The following is a 23,379-nucleotide window of genomic DNA, read 5'->3' on the forward strand; positions in this document are numbered from 1 at the left end:
CCCAATGACATGGGCTAAACTTATCTGAAACTTTAGGGTGTTCTTCTGCCTTGTTGATGCCCCTTTCCATCACTGGAAGATGTTTGTGACTCCTGATACTCAACTGTGTGGCTTCTCAAATCACCAACTGAATTATTCCATCTGAGGTGGGTGAGGATCCAGCCCACCCAAAGAGGATGGACTTCCTCTGTCTGTCACTTACAACACCCTCAGTGGTCCTACTCTTTATTCTCCATTCATAGTGCTCCTTAATTCAATTCTTCTCTTGAGATTCTTTTTATTTTTTTTGCGGTACGCAGGCCTCTCACTGTTGTGGCCTCTCCCGTTGTGGAGCACAGGCTCCGGACGCTCAGGCTCAGTGGCCATGGCTCACGGGCCCAGCCGTTCCGTGGCATGTGGGATCCTCCCCAACCGGGGCACGAACCCGTGTCCCCTGCATCGGCAGGCGGGCTCTCAACCATTGCACCACCAGGGAAGCCCTTCTCTTGAGATTCTTAAGTTCAGCTTTTTTAAGGAACCAGTTCCTAGAGTCCAGGTATCAACTGAATGAATGAAGACATTTGCAACAAACTGAACTGAGTAAGACCTGGGAGGAGATAAAGAATAAATATTCTAAAAGTGATCTGTTCATTTGATGCAGCATTTTTCAGAAATTGTCCAAGTAATTGCTTATAGTCTAGTGCTGAAGAAATTACACAAGTTTCACACGAATTAAATAAAATGGAAAAAAATGGTTATTAATCCACATATATATCAACCATCATATGTAACATTTTATGGATATAAAATTTTTCATTAGTCAGAAAAAGATCTTACCCTTCCCAAAAGATAGATCTCAAAGTGCTAAAATACTTTCTTTGGTGTCATGCAAATATTCATGTATTTATTCTTCAGTTACTCACATAAGAGAGATAATTAGGATACTTTTGGATGAGTTGGACTGATGCAAAAGTGACACCATCATATGGAACATTACCAGGTCTATCAGTTTTAAATATGCAGCTCTTGATTATTTTAATTTGAGGGAATTTTCATTATTTAACATTTTACAAATAAAATGTATCACTATTATTATATTGAAACATAAACTTTCATGATTCAAATTAACACAAAGTTCAATTTACTATATCTACTATTTTGGAAGCCCAGGAAATTGCTGTAAATCAGGTTTCTGTGATTTGTAGTTTAGAATATTTACACCCCATAGCATGTCAATTTATTCATGTAAGTTTTATTGAATATCCATTATATATCAGGTTATGCTTAGTGCCAAGGGAGATGCATGGACTTCTAATTCATGGTCCCCTCTGGTGAGAAACAATATCTAGTTGAAGAGAGAGACATATAAATGAATTGATAATATTAAATGGGCCTGCTCCCGGGAGTCAGAACCATGTGTGTTTAAATTCCAGCTCCAGGACTCAGATTTCACATATTTAAAATAGATATAAAATCTACCGTAATTATAATAAAATATAAATCCTGTAATAAGTCAAGTTCAAAGAATGAAGGGGGCATCAGAGAAGGAAATAACTAACTCTATGCAGGGAAATTTCCTCAAAGAAGGTGACATTTGAGTTGAATTAAGCAGATAAACAAGAGAGAGAAAGACATACCAGGTAGAAGGGAAAAGCATGCATGAAAAAGCATGGTTTGTTCATGAATACTATGAAGTGGAAACTGATTAGAGTATCAAAGGAAAGGTGAAAAAAATATTGAAACCATAGTGAGTCACTTAATAAAGTGACCTAGAGGAACAAAAAGAGTTGTTAGATGAGACGATAAGGTAGAAATGATGTGATTCATGTGTAATTCCCATATATCCAGCACATCAGTTATAAAACAGCAGTCTTATCACACTCTCAGCTGCCCCTTCATAAACCAAATCTCTAAAACGTTAACAATAGTAATAAAAATAACTGAGCTCATGTTGCTCAACTCTGAAAGGCACCCTTCACATTTTATTCTACAGTAATGATGTCCTCTGGATTTATGCAGCACCAGCATGGGTCTATGTGAAGTATACTAATTTATCAATTAAGATTTAGAATAATGAGTAGAGAAGTGATACTTACATACTTCCTCATTGTCTGCTCAATGAACATGAAGATTCTTCCCAATGTCCTGGCACCATACCTTCTTGTTCAGGTCCAGGTACCACCTCTGTTTTGGTACTATCTTCTGTATTGTCAAATGCATCTCCTTCCTGGCTAATTTCATATCTACCATCTCAACAAAAAAGGTAAAAATGTTGTTATTTCTCATGATGTGATGGCTCCTTGGAGCTTATTTGCATTGAAACAAATAAATCCTCTTGCCACTATAGTTCTCAATTCATTTCTTTAATTTAATCTGGTTACATCATTATTCATGATGATTTAGCATCCAGCATATCACCATGAATTCTGGCTTCCAATGACTCTCTTAAACGTTATTATTGTGCTTCACTGACGATAACCACAAATGCAAGTCTCTGGTTATCTTAAACTCACCATTACAACTTTCTTAGCATACATATAGATCAACACATCTTCCAACCATGTTTTTTCCTGAACTCTTAGATCATAATCACTGCATTTTTAGAATGTGATCTCTTTCAATGTTAACTGCACTCCTGGCTTCCACACACAACCATCAACTGGGAGGATGGGTGAGAGACCTGGGGTGAAGCAAGAAGAGTGACTCTATTCTTGCAAGGGGTGTTTGGCAGGGCTCAAGACCAACCCAGGGGAGCACAATGTAACCACAGTGATGAAGGCAAGAGAGAATGTTGACTGGCAGGGTCCAGGGGCATTACGGAGGAATGATCTCCAAAGCCCTTGGAAGAGATAGATATATCCACCCCTAAAGACTATAGGAGGCTTTATGTGGAGATTGTGGAGGAATTGGAGTGACCACCCTGGGTGCCAGCATCAGGGAGCACATTGAATAAAGGACACCTGCCAGAACCCTGCCACCTTTGTGTACTGTAAACAGAGGCTGCCCTATCGGGACACAAACAACAAAGAGCTGCTGGATGGGACCACACATGCAGCTCAAGCCTAAGGGTCAGTTAACAGCCCAGACCCCAAACTCCTCTTGTGTCCAATGTGAGTCACACAAAACTCATCAGTCATGACCTTACTTAAGTGGGTAGAGGGGGAATGGAGTTGACCTAAGTAACGCTGGAAAATGATATTTTGACTGGAAATTGCACTTGCCAGGCCAGCCTCTCAGAACCAGAGAGGGCCTTGGGCTCCGGGATCACTCTTAGACTCAAGTGTCTGAATTCCCCTCAGGAATCTGATTGACCCCGTGTGCAGCGGGGAAGCAAGGCTCTTGGAGTTCTGCAGTCTGGAGAGTCATTCTCCAAAATTTTCAAGTCCCCTTTCAGTGCCTGGGCTGCAATGCCATCCAGACAGGGCATGTAGATCCTGGTCCCATGTGGATCCAGTTCTGTGGAAATGTCTTAATCAAAATTTTCAAGGTCTGACTCCAGGACTTTCCAGGAGCCCACCATCTCCATTTCTCCCCTTAAAGGCTCTCTTTGAGCTTTTTGATGATAGCAACAAATGTGGAAAAACATTTGATACAGTCAATATCAGGTCAAAACAGGGGTTGAGGGCCAATAGGGAGGGAGTGTGGAGCCTTTTTTAACTTGGTACAAAAATCTTTGTAAGCATCATACTTAAAACTGTAAAGCATTATTATTAGGGACAAAATAAGCAAGTTGTGAATAATGTACAGTATGAAACCAACTTTATAAAAATTTTAAAAATACACAAACCAATAAGGTTATAAATGATTTTTAAGTATGTAATTGATAGACAATGATCTAATATCAGTGGCAACCTCTAGGAACAGGGAAAACAGGCTCAGTGTTGAGTGCAACATCTTAATTTTTTTATAAGAAAATTTCACCTTCTAACTGTTGCACTTCCTCAGTTCAAGATATCTTAATTATTCATTAGTGTACATTTGTCCAGACCTCTTTTTTTTTTAATTTGTTGTAACTTTAATTTTTTAATTTTTTATTTTTTTAACATCTTTATTGGGGTATAATTGCTTTACAACAGTGTGTTATTTTCTGCTTTATAACAAAGTGAATCAGTTATACATATACATATGTTCCCATATGTCTTCCCTCTTGCGTCTCCCTCCCTCCCACCCTCCCTATCCCACACCGCCTACAGGGAGGTACTTAAAAAACTATAAATAGAACTACCATATGACCCAGCAATCCCACTACTGGGCATATACCCTGAGAAAACCAAAATTCAAAAAGAGTCATGTACCAAAATGTTCATTGCAGCTCTATTTACAATAGCCCGGAGATGGAAACAACCTAAGTGCCCATCATTGGATGAATGGATAAAGAAGATGTGGCACATATATACAATGGAATATTACTCAGCCATAAAAAGAAATGAAATTGAGCTATTTATAATGAGGTGGATAGACCTAGAGTCTGTCATACAGAGTGAAGTAAGTCAGAAAGAGAAAGACAAATACCATATGCTAACACATATATATGGAATTTAAGAAAAATAAAATATCCAGACCTCTTAGTCCTCTCTTCCAATAATGCTTCTCCAAACTTGTTAAACTTCTTACATTCTTCTTGTATTGTCATCCTAAACTGTCTTAAATTTCTTCTAGGATCATTTTTTTTCCTAATTCAGTTAACTACCCTAGTCCTCCTTATCCATGGCTTCACTTTCTGCCATTTCAGTTACTCAGGTCAACACGGTCCAAAAACATTTAATAGAAAATTCCAGAAATAAATAATTCATAAGTTTTAAATTGCACACTGTTCCAAATAGCATGATGGGATCTCGTGCTGTCCTGTCCTGGACATGAATTAGCCAGGACAAGAATTATCTCTGTGTCCAGCATATCCCACCTGTTAGTCACTTAGTAACCCTCTCAGTTATCAGGTCAACTGTCATGGGACACAGTGCTTGTGTTCAAGTCGCCCTTATTTTACTTAATAATCGCCCCAAAGTACCCCAAAGTACAAGGGTAATGATGCTGGCAATTCACGTCTGCCAAAGAGAAGCCATAAAGTGCTTTTAAGTGAAAAGGTGAAAATTCTCAACTTAATATGGAAAGAAAAAGAATTGTATACCGAGCGTGTTAAGATCTATGTTAAGGACATATCTTTTATCTGTGAAACTGTGAAGAAGGAAAAAGATATTCATACTAGTATTGCTCTCACACTGCAAACTGCAAAAGTTATGGCCACAGTGCGTGATGAGTTCTTAGTTAAGATGGAAAAGGCGTTAAAATTGTACGATAAGGTATTTTGAGAGAGTGACACCACATTCACATAACTTTTATCACAGTATATTGTAATCATTGTTCTATCTTATTATTAGTTGTTGTTAATCTCTTATTGTGCCTAATTTATAAATTAAGCTTTATCATAGGTAGGTATGTACAGGAAAAAAAACATAGTATATATAAGATTTGGTACTCTCTGCAGTTTCAGGCATCCACTGGGAGTCTTGGGACTTATACCCTGCAGATAAGGGAGGACTACTATATCCTTACAATCCTCTCTATCTTTTTGGTCCCCCACCTTTATAATTGAGTCTTAGTAGTAAGAAGAAGCCATGTTTTGTATGCCTTACCTATACCACAGTTTCTATTCTTTTATCCAGAATTATCATAATGCTAAAATATTACATTGGGTGCTTATAATCCATAACTCAGAACAGTATTAATGTTTCTTTTACATAATTAACCCATAAGGAACTAGAAGTCCTCCAGTGAAATGGGGAGAGAACAGTGGAACTTTCATAGCACCTACAAAATTTTCAGGATGGCAACACATCTTTGAAAAATAACAGTCATGGATAATTATGTTAGATTCTTTTCATTTTTTTATTAATTGTAGCACAGAGAAAAGAGGCAAAATATTTAAAGAAATTTGTGTTCTTAAGACAGGGTGTTGGTTAACAGCAACAGAAAAGAAAAACAGATGAATAAGCTCTGAGTTTTCATTTCTCTTTTTTTCCTCTTACTCTCAGGGTAGGCTGAAAAACAAAAAGATAAATATAATTACTGTTTATAAAATGGCATGTGTTTTTTCAAATCTCTTCAAATGAATGCCAAATTGCTTAGATTGCCTTTCCGCAATTTCCACCAATGTAAACAATTCAAGCCTGTCCTAGATTCATGGCAGCTGAATTCTTCTGTTGGACTAGGGGAGAGGACACAGCAATGAGGATTGTAAAGTCCTCTCTTCGTCACACAGGCTTTTCATCATTAACTCTCAGGGTCATTTACTTAACTCCTACTTTTTTTTTTTTTTTTTTTTCCCGCAACACGCAGTGGGATCTTAGTTCCCGGACCAGGAATCAAACTCGTGTCCCCTGCAGTGGAAGCATGGAGTCCTAACCCTGGACTGCCAGGGAATTCCCAACACCTACTTCTTACTTAAGTTAATTACAAACAAAAAAGTTGTCTTCTCAAAGTTAGATCTCTAGGAAGAAAATCTTGCCATTTAGGACTAAAACAAATCACATTTTGAAATGCCCAAATTTGCAAAGATATGAAGTTGGTTCCTTTCCTGAATGCACAATATGAAGGTTTTACCATATAGGCAAAGAGCAAGTTAAAATCTAATAGTGGAATAAACATCACAGTTTAAAAAATATGAAAATAATTCATGCTAAAAAATAGTCGGACAAATTGTTTCAAAAAGGAAGTTCATTCTATTTTTTACTATAATTTCCCCCAAAATACTATACCAAAATGGGTAAAACATGTTTATGTTCAAACATCTAAATTTTAAAGTGGGCCTTTTTGTCATAAGAAGAGAAATTCTCTTAAAGCTCAGCATGTTGACACATTGGAAACTTAGTAGCAAATTATTTACTTGTAATAAAAGTTCACATAAGGTAGACCTATCATATTCTCCAATGAAATGAATTTGTTCTTGAGCTATATGGTTGAACCATATGAAATCATTGATATTGAACTGTTTTTGTACATACAAAAATGCACTTTCATATGGTCCAGCCTATTGCCTAAAGTTTCCCACTCCTGAGCCAGTACGTAGTAGAATGACTGTCTTCTGTGTCACATTGGGTCAGAACAGGCCAGTGGTTAACTCTCAAGCCCTGGTTTGAATCTTTAATTTTGGCTCCGTGGTTGGGTAGTCCTTGGGTAAATTATTTAACCTATTTCTTGATCTATGCCTTCATTTTCTCATCTGCAAAATGGGAATAATAATGGTACTCAACTCAGGCAACTATTTTGAGAAGTAAAGAAGTTAATATATATAATCAGTTTAGAACAGTGGTTAGCACTGGTCAGTTGATCTTTGCTATTTTAATAATAACTATTAAAATTAGTTTTAAAAAAAAATCTAAAGTGTAGTTACCTGAGATGCTTGTGGTTGTGTTCTTTTTAGGCTATGGCTTCTCGAGTTGTAACAACAAGTTTTGGACCCTAAATACAAAGAAATGACAGATGTGGGGAAAATATTAGCACCACTATTAGGGTAAAAAAGTAACATTTATACAGCCATTGGTGATTACAAAGTAATTTTATGTACATCATATCCCTTAATAACAGTTTAGTATTAGAATCTCTAGAAGGAAGCTCACCAGCATCATTGCCCCCAAAGGAATAAAAAAATTACTGTCAAGTCATAGGGGGAATATTAAATGATTCAGACATCTAAATATAAATTTCCACACTAACCTGTAAAATAAACATTCAGATTCAACCAAATCACAAACCAGCATTTTCAAGAAAATGTTTAAATAAATTAATGCTTTGGTTTGATGATGTCTCTACCAAAACATCTCAGGCTTTAGAAATATTTCTATCTATATTCATAAACATCACAACTTTGGAAACAGAACAAACATTACAAACAGTAATAAACTACAGTGCAGCAGGAGATTTAAAAGAAAAAAGAGCTCTTTCAGTCATTTGGTAAGACAATTGTATGAAGAATAAGATTCCTGTTCTACATGCACATAATGCCTTTCAGATACTTCAACCACTAACCCCTAGCTTGATCAAATGCAACAGCAAAGGAAATTAGACACGTGAAAATGAAGGCAAACAACTCCAGTACCTCCAGAGCAAAGCAGGCCTCTTTGTCATCGGCTGCACAGCATTTGTCTACAAAAGCTGCAAAATTCCCCATAACAGTTTTCAGTTGTTCCTCTGTTACCTTGGGTTTGTGTTTTACCAGCTCAACGAGTGCACTGCATTTGAATGAAAACAAACAAACAAACAAACAAACAAAATATGGAAAAAATGTTTACTCACTACAGAAAAATGGAGATGGTAAAAATGGTAGCACTGCTACTTAAGATGCTAAGTCTTAGAGCCAGACAACTCTGGACCTGAGGCCCAGGCTTACCATTATAAGCTTCAATATTCTTACTTGCATAATGAGGATAATAAAATCCACCTTCGCAGGGTCAGTGGAAGGATCAAATTAAGTAATCAATGTAAATTGCTCAACATTTGTAGTGTCAGTAAATCTCAACAAATCATTCTTCAGTAAATCACTGGAAAGGATGATGTCATTGCATTTATATGTTATTCAGATTTTGGAAGTAATGCCATATGGAAGTTTTAAAATTTGAGAGTTAAAAATGACCCTGAAAAACTTACTTATCTTGGGCTCCATTTAAAAAGTTTCTAATCTGAGAATCTTTATATTTGGTTTTTGTAATCTGCCCATTCAAAGTTAATAGTGGAGCGGCCATAGGAAATAAACTATCCAATTCATGGGAGTGGGTGGTTCTCTTTCACTGACATCTACAGAGACAACAGTGCTAGAGAAAGAGTCATATGGGCATGACAGGTTTTGCAATATTACTTTTAGGTCTATGTCCATGATCAGAATCCACCAGAGATAATAGCAAATTTATGTTGCTAAATTTCATGCAATTATAACCCCTTGTGACAGCAATAGGGAGTCATGCCTCAGAACTCTAAATCCCAGATATTTTTAATCCAAGTTCCATTCTCAAAAGTCAGGTCTTGAGGGGTTGCCTTGTCTGTGCGTTGCCATAGAACAAACTGAAAATAACCATTCATGCCTAGAATTAAATTTTCATATGATTTCTACTAACTAATTTGCTATCTGCAAAAATGCATCAGTTCAGTTTTTTCTACTGGACCTAGCCTAAGCTGTTATTCTACTGCAGTTTTTATCCACAAGATTATTCTGAATGGTACTTTTTTTTTTTTCTTTTGCTAAGAAAACAAAATGCTATCCATTTTATTCTTGACACTTTTATCTGCTTAATAAGGTCAATACTTAAGTATTTAAGGTATATAATCACTACTTAAGGAAAAGTTGCTCATTTTAATTTACAATTCTCACTATCAAGACTACAAACACATGCAGTAATGAAGTACTCCTCACATTTGTTTCTTGATTTGTTTCTCATTCTCGGGAAGTGTGCATAAATCTGCATGGAAGGTGAATGTTTTCTCATCAAAGGCTTTGGGTTCATATGTTTCATCAAGTGTCAGAGCAGAAAAGCATGGCCGTCTGTTCACCAAGGACTCCGTGCAGCATTTGGTAACTCTTTCGCTCACTGGTGTCTTCTCGTGCAACACGCACAACCGGTTCAGGACCAAGGACAGCTAAAATCAGGCAGGAGAGCAGAAGTTCAAAGGAAGCATAATGAAAAGTTTTCCATGAACTCCTACCTTCCAAAGGACCAAAACAAATGTTATATAATAACTAGCAACATTGAATCCTAGGTTGATTTGAGAAAATGATTTGCTTATTTTTAGAACTACAAATAATAAGGGACTTTGAAGTCTTCTCTTTTAATTAAATATGTCTACATTTTAAGAATAATTTATTGAGAAAATAATTGATTAAATAATTTGAGGTGAATCCTGATATATGTCTTGGAGTAGGGAAGAAATAGTTCTATACATTAAAGATCCAATGATGCAAAGCAAAAATAGAGGGTAGGGCTTCCCTGGTGGCGCAGTGGTTGAGAGTCTGCCTGCCGATGCAGGGGACACGGGTTCGTGACCCGGTCCGGGAAGATCCCACATGCCGTGGAGCAGCTAGGCCCATGAGCCATGGCTGCTGAGCCTGCGCGTCCAGAGCCTGTGCTCCGCAACAGGAGAGGCCACAACAGTGATAGGCCCGTGTATCGCAAAAAAAAAAAAAAAAAAAAAAAAAAAAAATTAAAAAAAAGATCCAAAGAAAGTAAAAATTTAGAAAATTCCAGGATGGAACATTAAAAGTTCACAGAATTTTTTCAAAACAGTTTATCATTTTTGGAATCTTATCTAAAACCTCTTTCTGATGGTCAGGATAAGACAGCTGACCAAATCCTGGCTGCCATTACCATATACAAAACACACACACACACACACACACACACACACATTAGCCCACTCTTGCTTCTGAAAGTTAGCTTTGTCAATATCTAAAAGCAAAAATTCATCATTATTAACTTTATTATATTCTAAAAGACTCACATAGTCTTCAGCACAGGACATTCTTTCTGATTCAGGATGCTTACAACACTTAGAGCCCACTCTTCCTAGGTTTCTTGAGACCTCCACGAGAGTTGGAGTTGACACTTGGGGTACTTTCTTGGTGTAACGAATTATGAGCCTATAACAACATAATCCATGTGTTTTCAGCCAGGGAAGAAACTGTCTTTTTCTAACACATCAGGTCAAGCAGAGGTCACTTAGCCAAAATCCACTAAGATGGTTTTCCATTCATAAAATTATCATCTCCAGGTTGGCGGGGTAATGTGGGAGAAGACCTTGTCCTGAGCAACTAATTAAGCCTAGCTTTGAATCCACCTGTGCTGTATAATCTTAGGAAAGTGGCTTACCTTATTGTAATTCAGTGACATTAAGATATTTATTTATTGCTTCTTTCTTTCAATAAAACCTACTGAGAGCTTAACATACATCAGCACTATACTAAATTTGAAAGACATGGATGAAATTTCTCACCCATGAAATGGAAGGAAATATATCTGACTCAAAAGGGATAGTGCAAGGGTTAAATTAAAAGGAGCAAAGCATGCAATCAACCTGATGTGGTATCTAGCATGTAATAATCATTTACTAAGAATGCTAATCACCATTGAAAGCCAATGTATGACCATAATCTACTCAAGGGAAGAGACTATGTCTTGTTCATTGTTGTTATTCCTAGCACCTATAGGTAGAAGAGTGTTAACATGTGTAAGCTGAACAATAAATAACTAAATGATGTGTCCCTTCCTGTCTTAACTTCCACAGATAAGGCTCTGTGAAGCATTGCTATATTTTGTTTGCTCATAAACTATTTCTTAACTTTCAAATGGCATCCTCAGTTCCTATATCCCAAGATTTGATATTTTTCCTCCCAGACTTAAGAGCCCAATTTTCTAAAGTGCACTCAAACATAGGCCTCTTCATCCCATCAACTATTTTATTTAATTTTCTCTGGTCTTTCTTGATGGGGAGTGATTAGAAATGATACTTTATTTTCAAGATTAAAAGTTCTATGATAGGGCTTCCCTGGTGGTGCAGTGGTTAAGAATCCACCTGCCAGTGCAGGGGACATAGGTTCGAGCCCTGGTCTGGGAGATCCCACACGCCGCGGAACAACTAAGCCCACGCACCACAACTACTGAGCCTGCGCTCTAGAGCCTGCAAGCCACAACTACTGAAGACTGCATGCCTAGAGTCCGTGCTCTGCAACAAGAGAAGCCACCACAATGAGAAGCCCGCACACTGCAACGAAGAGTAGCCCCTGCTCTCCGCAACTAGAGAAAGCCCGTGTGCAGCAAGGAAGACCCAAAGCAGCCAAAAATAAATAAATAAAATAAATAAATTTACTTTAAAAAAAAGTTCTGATAGGTGGTCTATAAATTGGCTTAAATATTTATTAAATGAACATGAAAAATTTAGTCAATAAGCAAAAATACTTACGCATTTTGGAATTGGTACTCTCCAAGTTTTTCAAAAAGTTCACAGTTTTGTTTAATTAAATTCTTAGGCTCCTCCACAAGAGGCTGAAGTTTCTCAAACTGAAAAATAAAAGAATTGTGTTTACAACATTCTCCCTGAGGACCAGATGCAGGTTGTTTTTCATCCTTCTAGGCATAATGAGATCCTTCCTCCTTTCTGCCCAAAGCCATGAAAATAGATTTTTGATGTCAAATCTATTATAATATGTCCAAACTGTTTATTTGATGAGACCGTATGAGATAAGTGATTAAGAACATTCAGACTCTGGAGTGCAACTGCTGATGTTTGAGCCAGGCCAACCTGACTCATGTTCTAGTTGTGCAACTTTACTTCCCATCTCAAAGCTTTAGAACCCTCATTTTTAAGATGGTGATGAACATGGTACTCACCTCAGAGAACTGCTCTTGTAGACTACCTGAGCTAATGAAATTAAAACATAGCCTGGAATATAGTAAAAACTCAGTAAATGATGGCTATGATTGTAAGTATCATCATTATTAAGCCATCTCTCCAGTTGGACCCTGAGCTTTCTGAGATAAGAGATTTTACCTTGGTCATCAGTTCCTGTGTGGCACGTGGCATATAACCAGTTTCTTGGTAGAGGAAAAAATGACTTTCCTCTGATTCTTAAGTTTGCACACCACTATATGTGCTAGGAGTACTAAATATCTCAAACATGATAAAATTCTATTTTAGCATAGCTAAATATGCGAAATATTCTCAAAACAGATTTCCTCTCAGCACTTAATTTCTTGTAAAACCATTCTTAAACTGTCTCAAAAAAGGATTTGAAAATATTCTAAAGTACTAGATTTCACAATCTTTCTTATGATACTAATTCTTGATACTTAATAAAACTTGGAGGTTAACTTTATATCTAAGTTAAATCTCTTAACATTTAAATTTACTTTATTTTGTTCTCAGGAGTGTAAAAAGGAGAAAAAGCATGGTCAAGATTTTGTGAAATTAGGGCTTCCCTGAAGGCGTAGTGGTTGAGAGTCCGCCTGCCGATGCAGGGCACACGGGTTCGTGCCCCGGTCCGGGAAGATCCCACATGCCGCGGAGCGGCTGGGCCCGTGAGCCATGGCCGCTGAGCCTGCGCGTCCGGAGCCTGTGCTCCGCAATGGGAGAGGCCACAACAGTGAGAGGCCCGCGGACCGCAAAAAAAAAAAAAAAAAAAAGATTTTGTGAAATTAGAGATTGCTCTCTTTGATCTTTCTATTTAAGGCTATTATTCCTATAATGTTTAAAAGCACAGAGTTGAAACCATCTTAAGAAAAAATCTAAATTGCACTATGTAACATTCTTGCGTTATTTTTCTTTCCTGTTATTAGAATCATCAGTTAAAGAGCTATATTTTTTTTCCTTCCAGAAACCTACCACTGTGGCATAGCATGCAGGAGGATCATCTTTGGCACAGCAATCCTCCAGTGTGGCTTCATATCCCTTGGCAATTCTCAATAGCAATGAGACAGAGTACTCAGGATGCCTTCTCGCATATTCATACAAAAACCTAATTAAGATGACAATAAAATAGATTTAGTTGGACAAATGAGCAAGAAAAACTACATAATTGGGACTTCCCTGGTGACCCAGTGGCTAAGTCTCCGCACTCCCAATGCAGGGGGCCCGGGTTCGATCCCTGGCCAGGGAACTAGATCCCACATGCATGCTGCAACTAAGAGCCAGTGCAGACAAATAAATAAGTAAATAAAACATAAAAAAAAAAACACCATAATTAACCACAAAATTAACTCATATCCTAAAGGTCTGAATTTGACTAAACGCCATGCAGTAAAGCTTAGTGGCTAAGGACTTGGGAGTTCAGAGTTAAAGCTATCAAATCCTGGCTCTGCCACTTATTTTATTATACCACCTTAGGCAACTTATTAAAACTATCAAGACTTTGTTTCCTCCTCTGTGGAATGGGGATAATAATAGTACCTATCTCATAAGGTAAACTGTAGGAAATAGATGACGTAATCTATGTGAAACACATGCGGTCTGGCACATGTTAAATATCTGAGGAATGACACCCGTTACTATTAGGTATAATTTGTTTGATTCGGACTACACCTCAGAAAGGTTCTGATAGATTAATAGAGTTATATTCTTAATTTTTTTTCCTCTCTGTATGAGTAAATTCTTGATGGGTACATAATTTTATGAAATATTATTTAGTGCACGGAATACTATTATAATTGAGCAATAAAAATGCAAAGTTTATCACTACACTTACTGACTTTATATAATCATCGATTTTGTCATTTAATTGCTGTCATTTAACACTGCCTTGCCATGCTACCACGCTTCTGGTCTTTTTAACCAAATATAAAGCACCTGGTAACATTCTACTTCTCTTTATAGTGCTTTGCTGACATCAGATATATCAATAGATAGGTAGACAGATAGACATAGAGACATAAAGATGTATTACATATATTCACAGATATATAAGTTCAAGAAATATTCTTTGAATGAATGCATTAATGGATAATATGTATATAATTTATGTATACACAAAATATTTCTACAGGTATTTCCAGAAATATTCCTAAGGAGTAAGGAATGAAATGGGGGTGTAAAAATGAACTTTTATTATTACTTTGTACTCTTCTTTGTTAATTGAGCATCTGTTATATGCATGTATAATTTTACAACAATTTTTTAAATTAATTTTTTCCAAAAATGTTTAAAGACTGGGAGAAGAAAGAATAAAGAAACATTGTAGGCAACATGAAGATTGTAGCAATTCCAAAGGAAAGCCTAGAATAATTTCCTAAATCCTGAGACCATATAAAACTATGAAAGATCATTCCTTATCCACTTACGTGCCCAGGAAGACATCTTTTGCTTCATTATAGTTTTTGCAAACTTCCTTATCTTCAGCAAAATCAGCAGCTAATGGGGACAGGTTTTCAGGCAACTCATCTTTTTCCACCTCTGCAATGCAGTGGGATTTTTCCAACAGAGGCTTATCACAGCACTTCTTCAGTTTAGTGGAGATTGTAGCTTGATTTTCACATATATACTTGGCAAGATTCGCCTACAAGCAAGTTGATGGAAACTGTTCAACGTAAATTGACTTTGCTGTGCTTCCTCCCTAGACTTTTACTATGTTGGCAGAACAAGTTCATTTTACTCTAAGACCATACATATACCAACCTGCCTTCTGTGAATATTTTCAGTCTGTGCTGCTAAGTCTAGAAACACAGATAGAACTACTAAAACATTTCCACTTGATTTGAAAAAAACTAGTCAGTAAAAAGGTCTCATATCTGTTATTTATTAATTTTATATTTCTACTGTTAAAGCATTTAAATTTTAAACTAAAACTCAGTACTGTTTTTCCAAATATTCCCCACAAATTAAGTGCAGGCATCTTGAAACCAAAAAACTAAAGTGTTACAGATTTTTGAAAAATTAGTCAAGATCATAGTCACAGACCCTACTTACACATGTAAAATATCTGCCTTAAATTTTCCAGAAAGTGTACTAAGAGATTAGTATCCTGGTATTTGGTATATTTTTCAGTTTGAGAAAAAGATATGCTAAATATTTGTATTTTTAACACAGACAGTTGAGAGAATATAGAGCAAAAAGTTACATAATTTCCAAAGGTCTCTTCAGATTCTAGCCTTTCTCCAACTCCTCCCACCTCCTTAAAAAATCTTCTTACAAATCTACCTTTGTAACTGTCTTACTTCAGTTTTAAGCTTTTGTTCTCAGAATATGAATGAAAGGGATTACAAATTACTGAATGAGTTTATCAGATCACTTACTGAGTAGGAGAAAGAAAGAAAGAAAGAAAGAAAGAGAGAGGAAAGAAAGAAAGAAAGAGGAGAGAGAGAGAAAGAAAGAAAGGAAGGAAGGAAGGAAGAGAGAAACAAAGAAGGAAAGAACCACAAGGCAAGGCAAGTATTGAGCAGATTAGAGCATAGAAAACTATCTCAAACCACTCTCAGTTCTGATGCTAAACATTGATTCTACCAACTTAAGCAAGTAAGTTACCAAAAGGTATACTGAGGATTCTTTACCCTGTCATCTGCACATTCAAGCAGGTCACCATGGCAGCATTCCTTGTGGACTTTCGTAAGATCTGTCACTATCTTGGAAACCTCTGCAAAATCAGCCTTGGGAAATTTTTGGCTCAGGCGAGCTACTGCCCTAAAGAAGAAAATTCTCCCATCAGAATATTATTAACAGGCAACATTTTATATCAAGGCACTAGGAAAATACTACGTATAACAAGAAAATTTAGGATAAAATAACATAGAGAAATAATTTGTAAGATTTATTAGTTCTTATTTTAATGCTAATTCTGAACCAAATTGTTATCTTAGGGCAAAATGTTTCCTTAGGGCCTAATTATCCATTGTAGGAGTGTGTATCCTTGTTAGAAGTCCAGCAATTCATGAAAGCAGAAATCAAAGAGGGATTCTAAAAAAGGCAACATGCTGAGAGGCATCAGGTTTGGAGCCCAGAGCTGACTTCCAGATCTGGCTTTATAGCTTATTAACAGTGTGACCCTAGGCAAGTTACTTAGCCTTTCTGAGCTTCAGTCTCTACAGAGTCACAACAACATGCTAAACCAAAGGACTGTTGTGAGGATTAAATTAGATAATACATATGAAAGCATTTTATGAACTGGGAAGTGCCATACAAATTCCAGTTATCTTTTTTTTTATTAACTAAAACACATTCTTCCTGACTTCCAAAGGTCTCTGAGAAAAGAAATTTCATAACTTCTACAAAATTAGAGAGTTTTGATTCAGCATATTCTTACCAAGAAATTGATTCAGCATAATCTCTCAGCTCACTGACAAGATGTAAAAGGCTAACAACCACAAGCTTTCCCAAATCATTTCGGAGTTGCCTAAATCTGATAAAAGACACTTCTTTCCCCAAACTAATCATAGCCTGTTTAACTATGTATCATTTCATGTTAAGGTTGTTTCGTTTATTGATTTGGTTGCTTTTGGTGGTATAGATGGTAGGGATGACAGGCAAAGATAGTTCAAGTGCCAGTTTCTAGAGAGTTTGCAAAATATCTATTTTCATTTTATTTCCTGTTCGTGTTGACTAGAAGGGAGGGATTGGTGACGGGGGTGTGGGAGATGGAGAAGGGGAGTTCCTTGGCTCAGATACTGAAGGATGATGCTTCTAGAGCTAGCTAATAATATAAAAACAGAGGCCCAGGAAAAAACAAGACATTAAGCGCAGAACTGGTGCTACAAGAAAGTGAGAAGAAAACCTGATGGCTGAAATTAATTATCAGAACATAAAAAGACAAGCAGACACTTCAGATAATTGGGTGGAGGGGAGATAAAATTAAATAAAAGACCCTGACTACAGCTTTATAAAAACAGTGGACCATTATACTAAAATCACAGTCATTATAAATACATGGGAGTTTAAACACCTGTCCTAGAAGAACAAAAAAGTCCTCTAGATTCTTTGACTACTTAGAAAAGATATGATAAAAAAATAATGACAAATTGTTACTGATGCTCTGGTTTTCACCTCTGTCAAATTTCTACCTTTTAGACAACCAAAAAGATATATGTGAAAGCACTGCATAAAATGACATGCAAGTGTACAGTATTGTCATCTGAACCATCATCATTTACATCATTATAAAAATGCAAACTAAGTTTAACATACCATGCTTTTAGAGCTCTTTCTCCGAATTTTTGGATACTGGTACACTTGAGTCTCTGTGCGGCAGATGAAGCCAGTACTTCTTCTCTCACAGTCTCAATCTGCAAAAAGAAACAATTTTGGAAAAATTAGAAAAGAAAAATTTTACGCAGACCACCCCTTCATAAGCTCAGATGAGACTATGCCAAATTGAATTTTAAAGAGAGAATTTACCCCTAAATTCCCAAGTATCACTATTGGCAAATAACTATTTTGCTCTGTAGGAAGAGGAAAAGTCAGTCTGCTCATAGTGGAAACCTCCAGGTAGTTAAGAACCAGCATGGAGCCATTGCTAGGAGAAAGGGAACGGAAAGGAAAAGTGGAAGGACAGAGTATATTAATATCCCAGGGAACAGAACTTTGCTGACTTCTTAATTTTGCATATAACCCCTTTCAATGCCTCCTCCACCAACTCTCATAACATCAATAAACTCCCTATAAAAGAGAATGCAGTGTAAATATTTATGGAATGAATGAATAAACCCAGGCTTCTAGATGCAGTTAAATTCTCCCCTACTTTAAATTCCCTTCCGAATAAAAAAGTCTCATGAAAAGAGAAACAAACACTGTGTTCCCTTGCTGTGTAATTTTAAACATGAGTTTCTGTATTTCACTATAGCAACTTGCACTATTAAAAGAGGCAGGATATTTAGACACATACACAGCGATTCCCTCTACCAGATCCACTTAGGCAAATCTTAGAAGGAGGAAGGTGGAAGACATAGGCCTTCAAAAAAGATGAAAGATCTTTGCGGGGGGAAAGACGGAGGAAGGCTTTTTTGACCACGTAAAGAAGTTTCTGTTGGAGGCTTAGGTTTCCTAAATCTAACCATAAGATGTCCCAAAACTGAGATTTGATTATGAATTGATTCTTCTATTCTTCTTCTGGGGAATACCTTTGGTATCAGGCAGGCACCTTTATCAGCAGCTTGGCAGCATTCTGCAAAAACTCCTTTATATTGATGAGCATAGTAAAGGAGTTCTGGGGCATAAAAGTAGGGGTGTCTTCTGGCAATTTCATATAGGTATCTAAATTTTTAAACAAAAAACAGACAGCCATTTTTCTATAGCAGACAGTATTGCAGGAACACTTGTAATCTACATTCTCCCCAGAACCTCCAAAATCTGAAGACATCTAATTTACCAGTTAAGCTCAATTTGCACATAATGAACTTGTCTTTGTCACTCTTTGAGTCAGTGAAAATGTTAAACTCATACATATATATACATATAAATATACACACATGCATAAATTAGTTAAATATCAGTGATATGTTATTGACTAAAATGAAATAAATTCTGAGAATACTAAATATATATATATCTTTATAATATTTTAATACATGTTATCTTCAAATATTTTCATACAGATCATATCCTGTTTTGATGACCTCCAAAAGATCTTTGATCGACTTTTTCAACATGTAGAATTTTGTCGTATCATATATTATTATTATTATTTTTTTTTTTTAATAAATTTATTTATTTATTTATTTTTGGCTGTGTTGGGTCTTCGTTTCTGTGCGAGGGCTTTCTCTAGTTGTGGCAAGTGGGGGCCACTCTTCATCGCGGTGCGCGGGACCCTCACCGTCGCGGCCTCTCCCGTTGCAGAGCACAGGCTCCAGACGCGCAGGCTCAGCAGTTGTGGCTCACGGGCCCAGCCGCTCCGCGGCATGTGGGATCTTCCCAGACCAGGGCTCGAACCCGTGTCCCCTGCACCGGCAGGCAGACTCTCAACCACTGCGCCACCAGGGAAGCCCCTCATATATTATTTCTTTGAAAATTGTCATTAGAACAGAAGCTTCAAGTCTTAATGTTGATAATATTTTTCAAAATAGTAATTGTTATAATGAGTCTTGACCTATTCCATAATTTTTAATTTTGAAGCTTAAAAATCTGATTACTTACTTTCCCCAAAACTTCTGTTCGTTTTCCTTAAACTCGGCACACAAAGTATCAGGGTCTGGTTTCAACTTAGGGAGGTCTGGATTATCATTTTTGTGTTTCAGGAGGCATTCATGTCTCTCAGGCTCTTGTTTCACACAGCAGTCGGCCATTTCACCATAGGTTTCACGAAGGGATGCAACTGCACACAGTTTATCTCCAAAGAGATTGTGCTAAGTGAAAGAGAGCAGGTGTCAAATTGCTGGGCAGACTTTTGTTTTCCTTATACCCAAAGAATAGTATAAGGAATTAATATCTTGGTAAGCCTTGGTTAGTAAATCATATAAAAATCCACATTTTTCTCAGATTTAGAGACCTTCCCTTGATTTGACCATCTATGTGTGATTTCCATAAGAATTAACTGTCACACTATCACTTATAGTGGATAAAACAGAAGGGCAAAAAGACAATGACTTTAATGAATGAGCATAACTCCTATTTCCACCTGAGGCTAAAGGCTAGGAGAACAATCATTATAATAAAAACTCAAGGAAAAATATCCTCTAAGTAGCAAGTGAATTCACATTAGGGAGGGAAGTGTTCATATAGTTTCTCATTTGATCTGCTCCTTTTGAAGAGGTTCAACTTTTTAGTAGATACCATTCAAAACTGAGGAGTAACATAATCTACCATGCATTAGTTGTTATTGTATTAAAATATAGATTTTTTTTGTTCTAGAAATATTTGCCTCAATGCATATTCCATTAAATGAATCCTTTCTGTCCCCATTAATTTTTATTATGAAAGTAATTATAACTTCAGGGAAAATATGCTGCTCAAGACAGAATTTATTAATTTTTTTAAAAGACATTTTTAATATTCATATTTAGAGCAATATAATTGTGTGTAGCTGAAGAACTGATTCTGCCTTGAGGCAGAAGTACATATAGAGAAAAATAAGAGGAAGAAAGGCTTTAGTGATAAATAAAAAACTGCCTTGTCCCCAGAAAGGTATATATAGATTAAGTGGTGAGAGAAACATAAAGCTATCCTTATATTAAAGACCTATCTGAAAATATCACAAGTTCAAAGTTCTGATTTTTTATTGTATGTAAAAATATGAATATCCCTAAAATGAGGAATACATAGCTGTACTATTATTTCACCCGGGTAACAAAGTTAGCACAGAGATCAGGTGAGTACTTTCTGAAGATAAAAACTATACTATCATTATTAGCCTCTATGAAGAGAAATTTAACTTCAAATTTTAAAAAGAAACTTCTACAAATAAAAAATTTCCATTTAAAAACACTATGACTCTTGCGTGTGGTTTCAACAAAGAAATGTTTTTAAAATTGTGGGCATACTAGAATATATCTATCATTGAAGAAACAGTGGCTATATCCACTTTTGAGCGTTGCTTACAAATATGGTCATTTAGTAATAATTGAGAAAACTAAAGTGGTATTTGTTTTCTTTGTAAACATTCAAGATTACGTAAAGGAAGAAGAAGTACTATTCAAAATCAGAATATACTTACAAGTGGCTTGTCACAATTTGCAGCTGACTCATCAGCAACGCATGTTTTTGCAAGCTCAGTTACTTCATTCACTAATTTTACATGCTCATCAAACGGGCACTGCTGAAGATACTGAGAAAAGGCAATCAGCACCCTGAAACGAAGGACATAGAAAAATGTAGCATAATAAAATTTTAATATACAGTAGGTTGCTATGCTAGAAAACAAAGTGTGTCTGCATATGTTCTATATTTTACACATCTTTCTTACTATTATCCAGAAAGCCTGTTCACATCAGCTGTTATCTGAGGCCTAACCAGGTATGTGTGGCTTTCTAAGCAAAGATGATTATATTTCCACCACGTATAAAAATATGTGTGTGCATGTCAGTAGACGCACACACATAGAGCAAGCAAGCCAAATGTATTCTCAATAGACCTAATTGTTAAGACTGGGGCATTACATAGGCCTTTTGACTATTTAAAACAAAAAACAAAAACCACACACATATCTTATTTAATCAGGCTGTAGAATAAGATAGACCTTGAAAAATAAACTATTTTCTCAACTTTTACCAGATTAAAAAATATTAAAATCATCTCAAGAAACCACAGAACTATTTGCTAGGTAAAAGAATTTAGTAAGCAAGTTGTGAAAGGAACTTTCCACCATGCAGGTTATGTAAGAGTTCCAGGGCTACACTGTCCAAATAGTTGCCATTAGCCATAAGTGACAATATATATTTAAATAAATTTAAATTAAATACTGTTTAAATTTTTGGTCCACAGATGCACTTGTCATATTTAAAGTACTCAATAGCCACATGTGGCCAATGGCAACTATATTGGACTACACTGATATAGAATATTTGCATCAATGCAGAAAATCCTATTGGACAGTACTGTTCTAGAATCTTTGATGACAGTGGAATATAAGGACTTCAAAATTACAACCAATACTATTAGAAACGTTAAATTTTCATTCTTAAATATTTTAACTTACAGGCCTTTGAAATTTTCTTCTCCCAAATCATTAAACCGATGAGCAATCTCACTCTTGTCTGAGGGAAAAAAAGGGGAAAAAAAGATTTGCTTTAAATTCTAAAGAAACAACTGGTTAAGATATTATTTTTTATGTTTCTCTCCATTTGACTTAGGTATTCATTTGCTCCAAGATATTGAGCTCTGACTCCCAACAGAAAATCTTAGGATGACGGTGAACTATTTCTTCTGCATTTAAGCAGAAGAGTTATTTAATCTCAAATGATACTATTTGAAAAATCATTAAATATTTATAGCTTTATATTCAAACCTGGATAAGATCTAATGCCTTTGCAGTGTCTATTAACAGCCACTGAGAGGACAGTCTGAAATGAAAAATATAGATACAAGTTCTATTTATAAGATTAAAAACACAGGTTTTATATTTTTTTATATAAGTTAAGGTACAGTGGATAGACCTTTGGGAATCTGGAGTTTTGAATTCTATCTTCAACTATATTCTGTGAAGTTTAATTCACTCTGCCTAAGTTCCCTCAATGTGCAATAGCAAATAACAGTTACTAAACAATTCTCACTATTTGTTTCACCTAGGATGTTAGAAATATAAGATAACTTCTTAAGGGTTCACAAATACAAAATATAACAGTCTAGAAAATAAATGCTAAAGGAAAAATTACTTCATTAAAGATTCAAGGTTTACTGAAACCTTCTTTTACTAGGAAAATAAAATAAAAGTTGAACAGTAGAAAAATAGAATTCTTACGTGTATCTCGACGAAACACACCCCTGGAATAAGCAGAGCTGAAGAGAAAGATAAGGGAAATAAAAGTCACCCACTTCATTGTGCCAAAGCCTTGTGGGGTTGATAGAAGAGAAAAGGTAGGATGAATAGAGGGAGATCAGCGCTAATATACTTCTTTAGCCAATAATTGTAGATTATTAACTAGACTCATCTTTGTATTTCATTGGCTCACAACTGATTACAAAAGTCATAGTATTCTTGCCAAAAAAATTGTTTGACTAAATCCGTTGCGTATGTTTGCGATCTGGAACTGTTTTCTCCACAAGACCTTGTCAATTCATTAGTTATGTAAAACACCTTATCAAATTTTACATAAGAGTTTAAACAATTTGTACGATTACCGTGTTCTCTGTGATTTACCATTTGAACATTTGAGTTTTCAGTATTTGCAAAAATTTAACCAAACCAATAACTTAGCTTGGAAATAACATATACTAAAAGAGCTAAGCTCTGCACTGATTCTATTACTAATTCAAACTGTACTTTTATTGATAAATAATGAAAAATGTATT

The 23,379-nt window shown here is 36.0% G+C and overlaps 1 protein-coding gene across 1 annotated transcript; it reads right to left on the minus strand.

The window, feature by feature from the left end:
- Positions 1-5,846: 5,846 nt before the first annotated feature.
- On the minus strand, positions 5,847-22,944 carry ALB (albumin). The gene is made up of 15 exons (XM_007467568.1): positions 22,829-22,944; positions 22,067-22,124; positions 21,086-21,218; positions 19,570-19,778; positions 18,558-18,690; positions 17,626-17,723; positions 15,999-16,128; positions 14,793-15,007; positions 13,342-13,474; positions 11,923-12,020; positions 10,465-10,603; positions 9,383-9,606; positions 8,075-8,207; positions 7,370-7,437; positions 5,847-6,017 (listed from the first exon to the last, which is right to left on the minus strand). Exons 1-14 carry the CDS (start codon positions 22,905-22,907, stop codon positions 7,396-7,398), a joined length of 1,824 nt encoding a protein of 607 aa, XP_007467630.1. The 5' UTR covers positions 22,908-22,944; the 3' UTR covers positions 5,847-6,017; positions 7,370-7,395.
- Between the last annotated feature and the right edge of the window lie 435 nt (positions 22,945-23,379).

Source organism: Lipotes vexillifer, unplaced genomic scaffold (genome assembly GCF_000442215.2).
Source record: "Lipotes vexillifer unplaced genomic scaffold, Lipotes_vexillifer_v1.1 scaffold1176, whole genome shotgun sequence".
Lineage (NCBI taxonomy): Eukaryota > Metazoa > Chordata > Mammalia > Artiodactyla > Lipotidae > Lipotes > Lipotes vexillifer.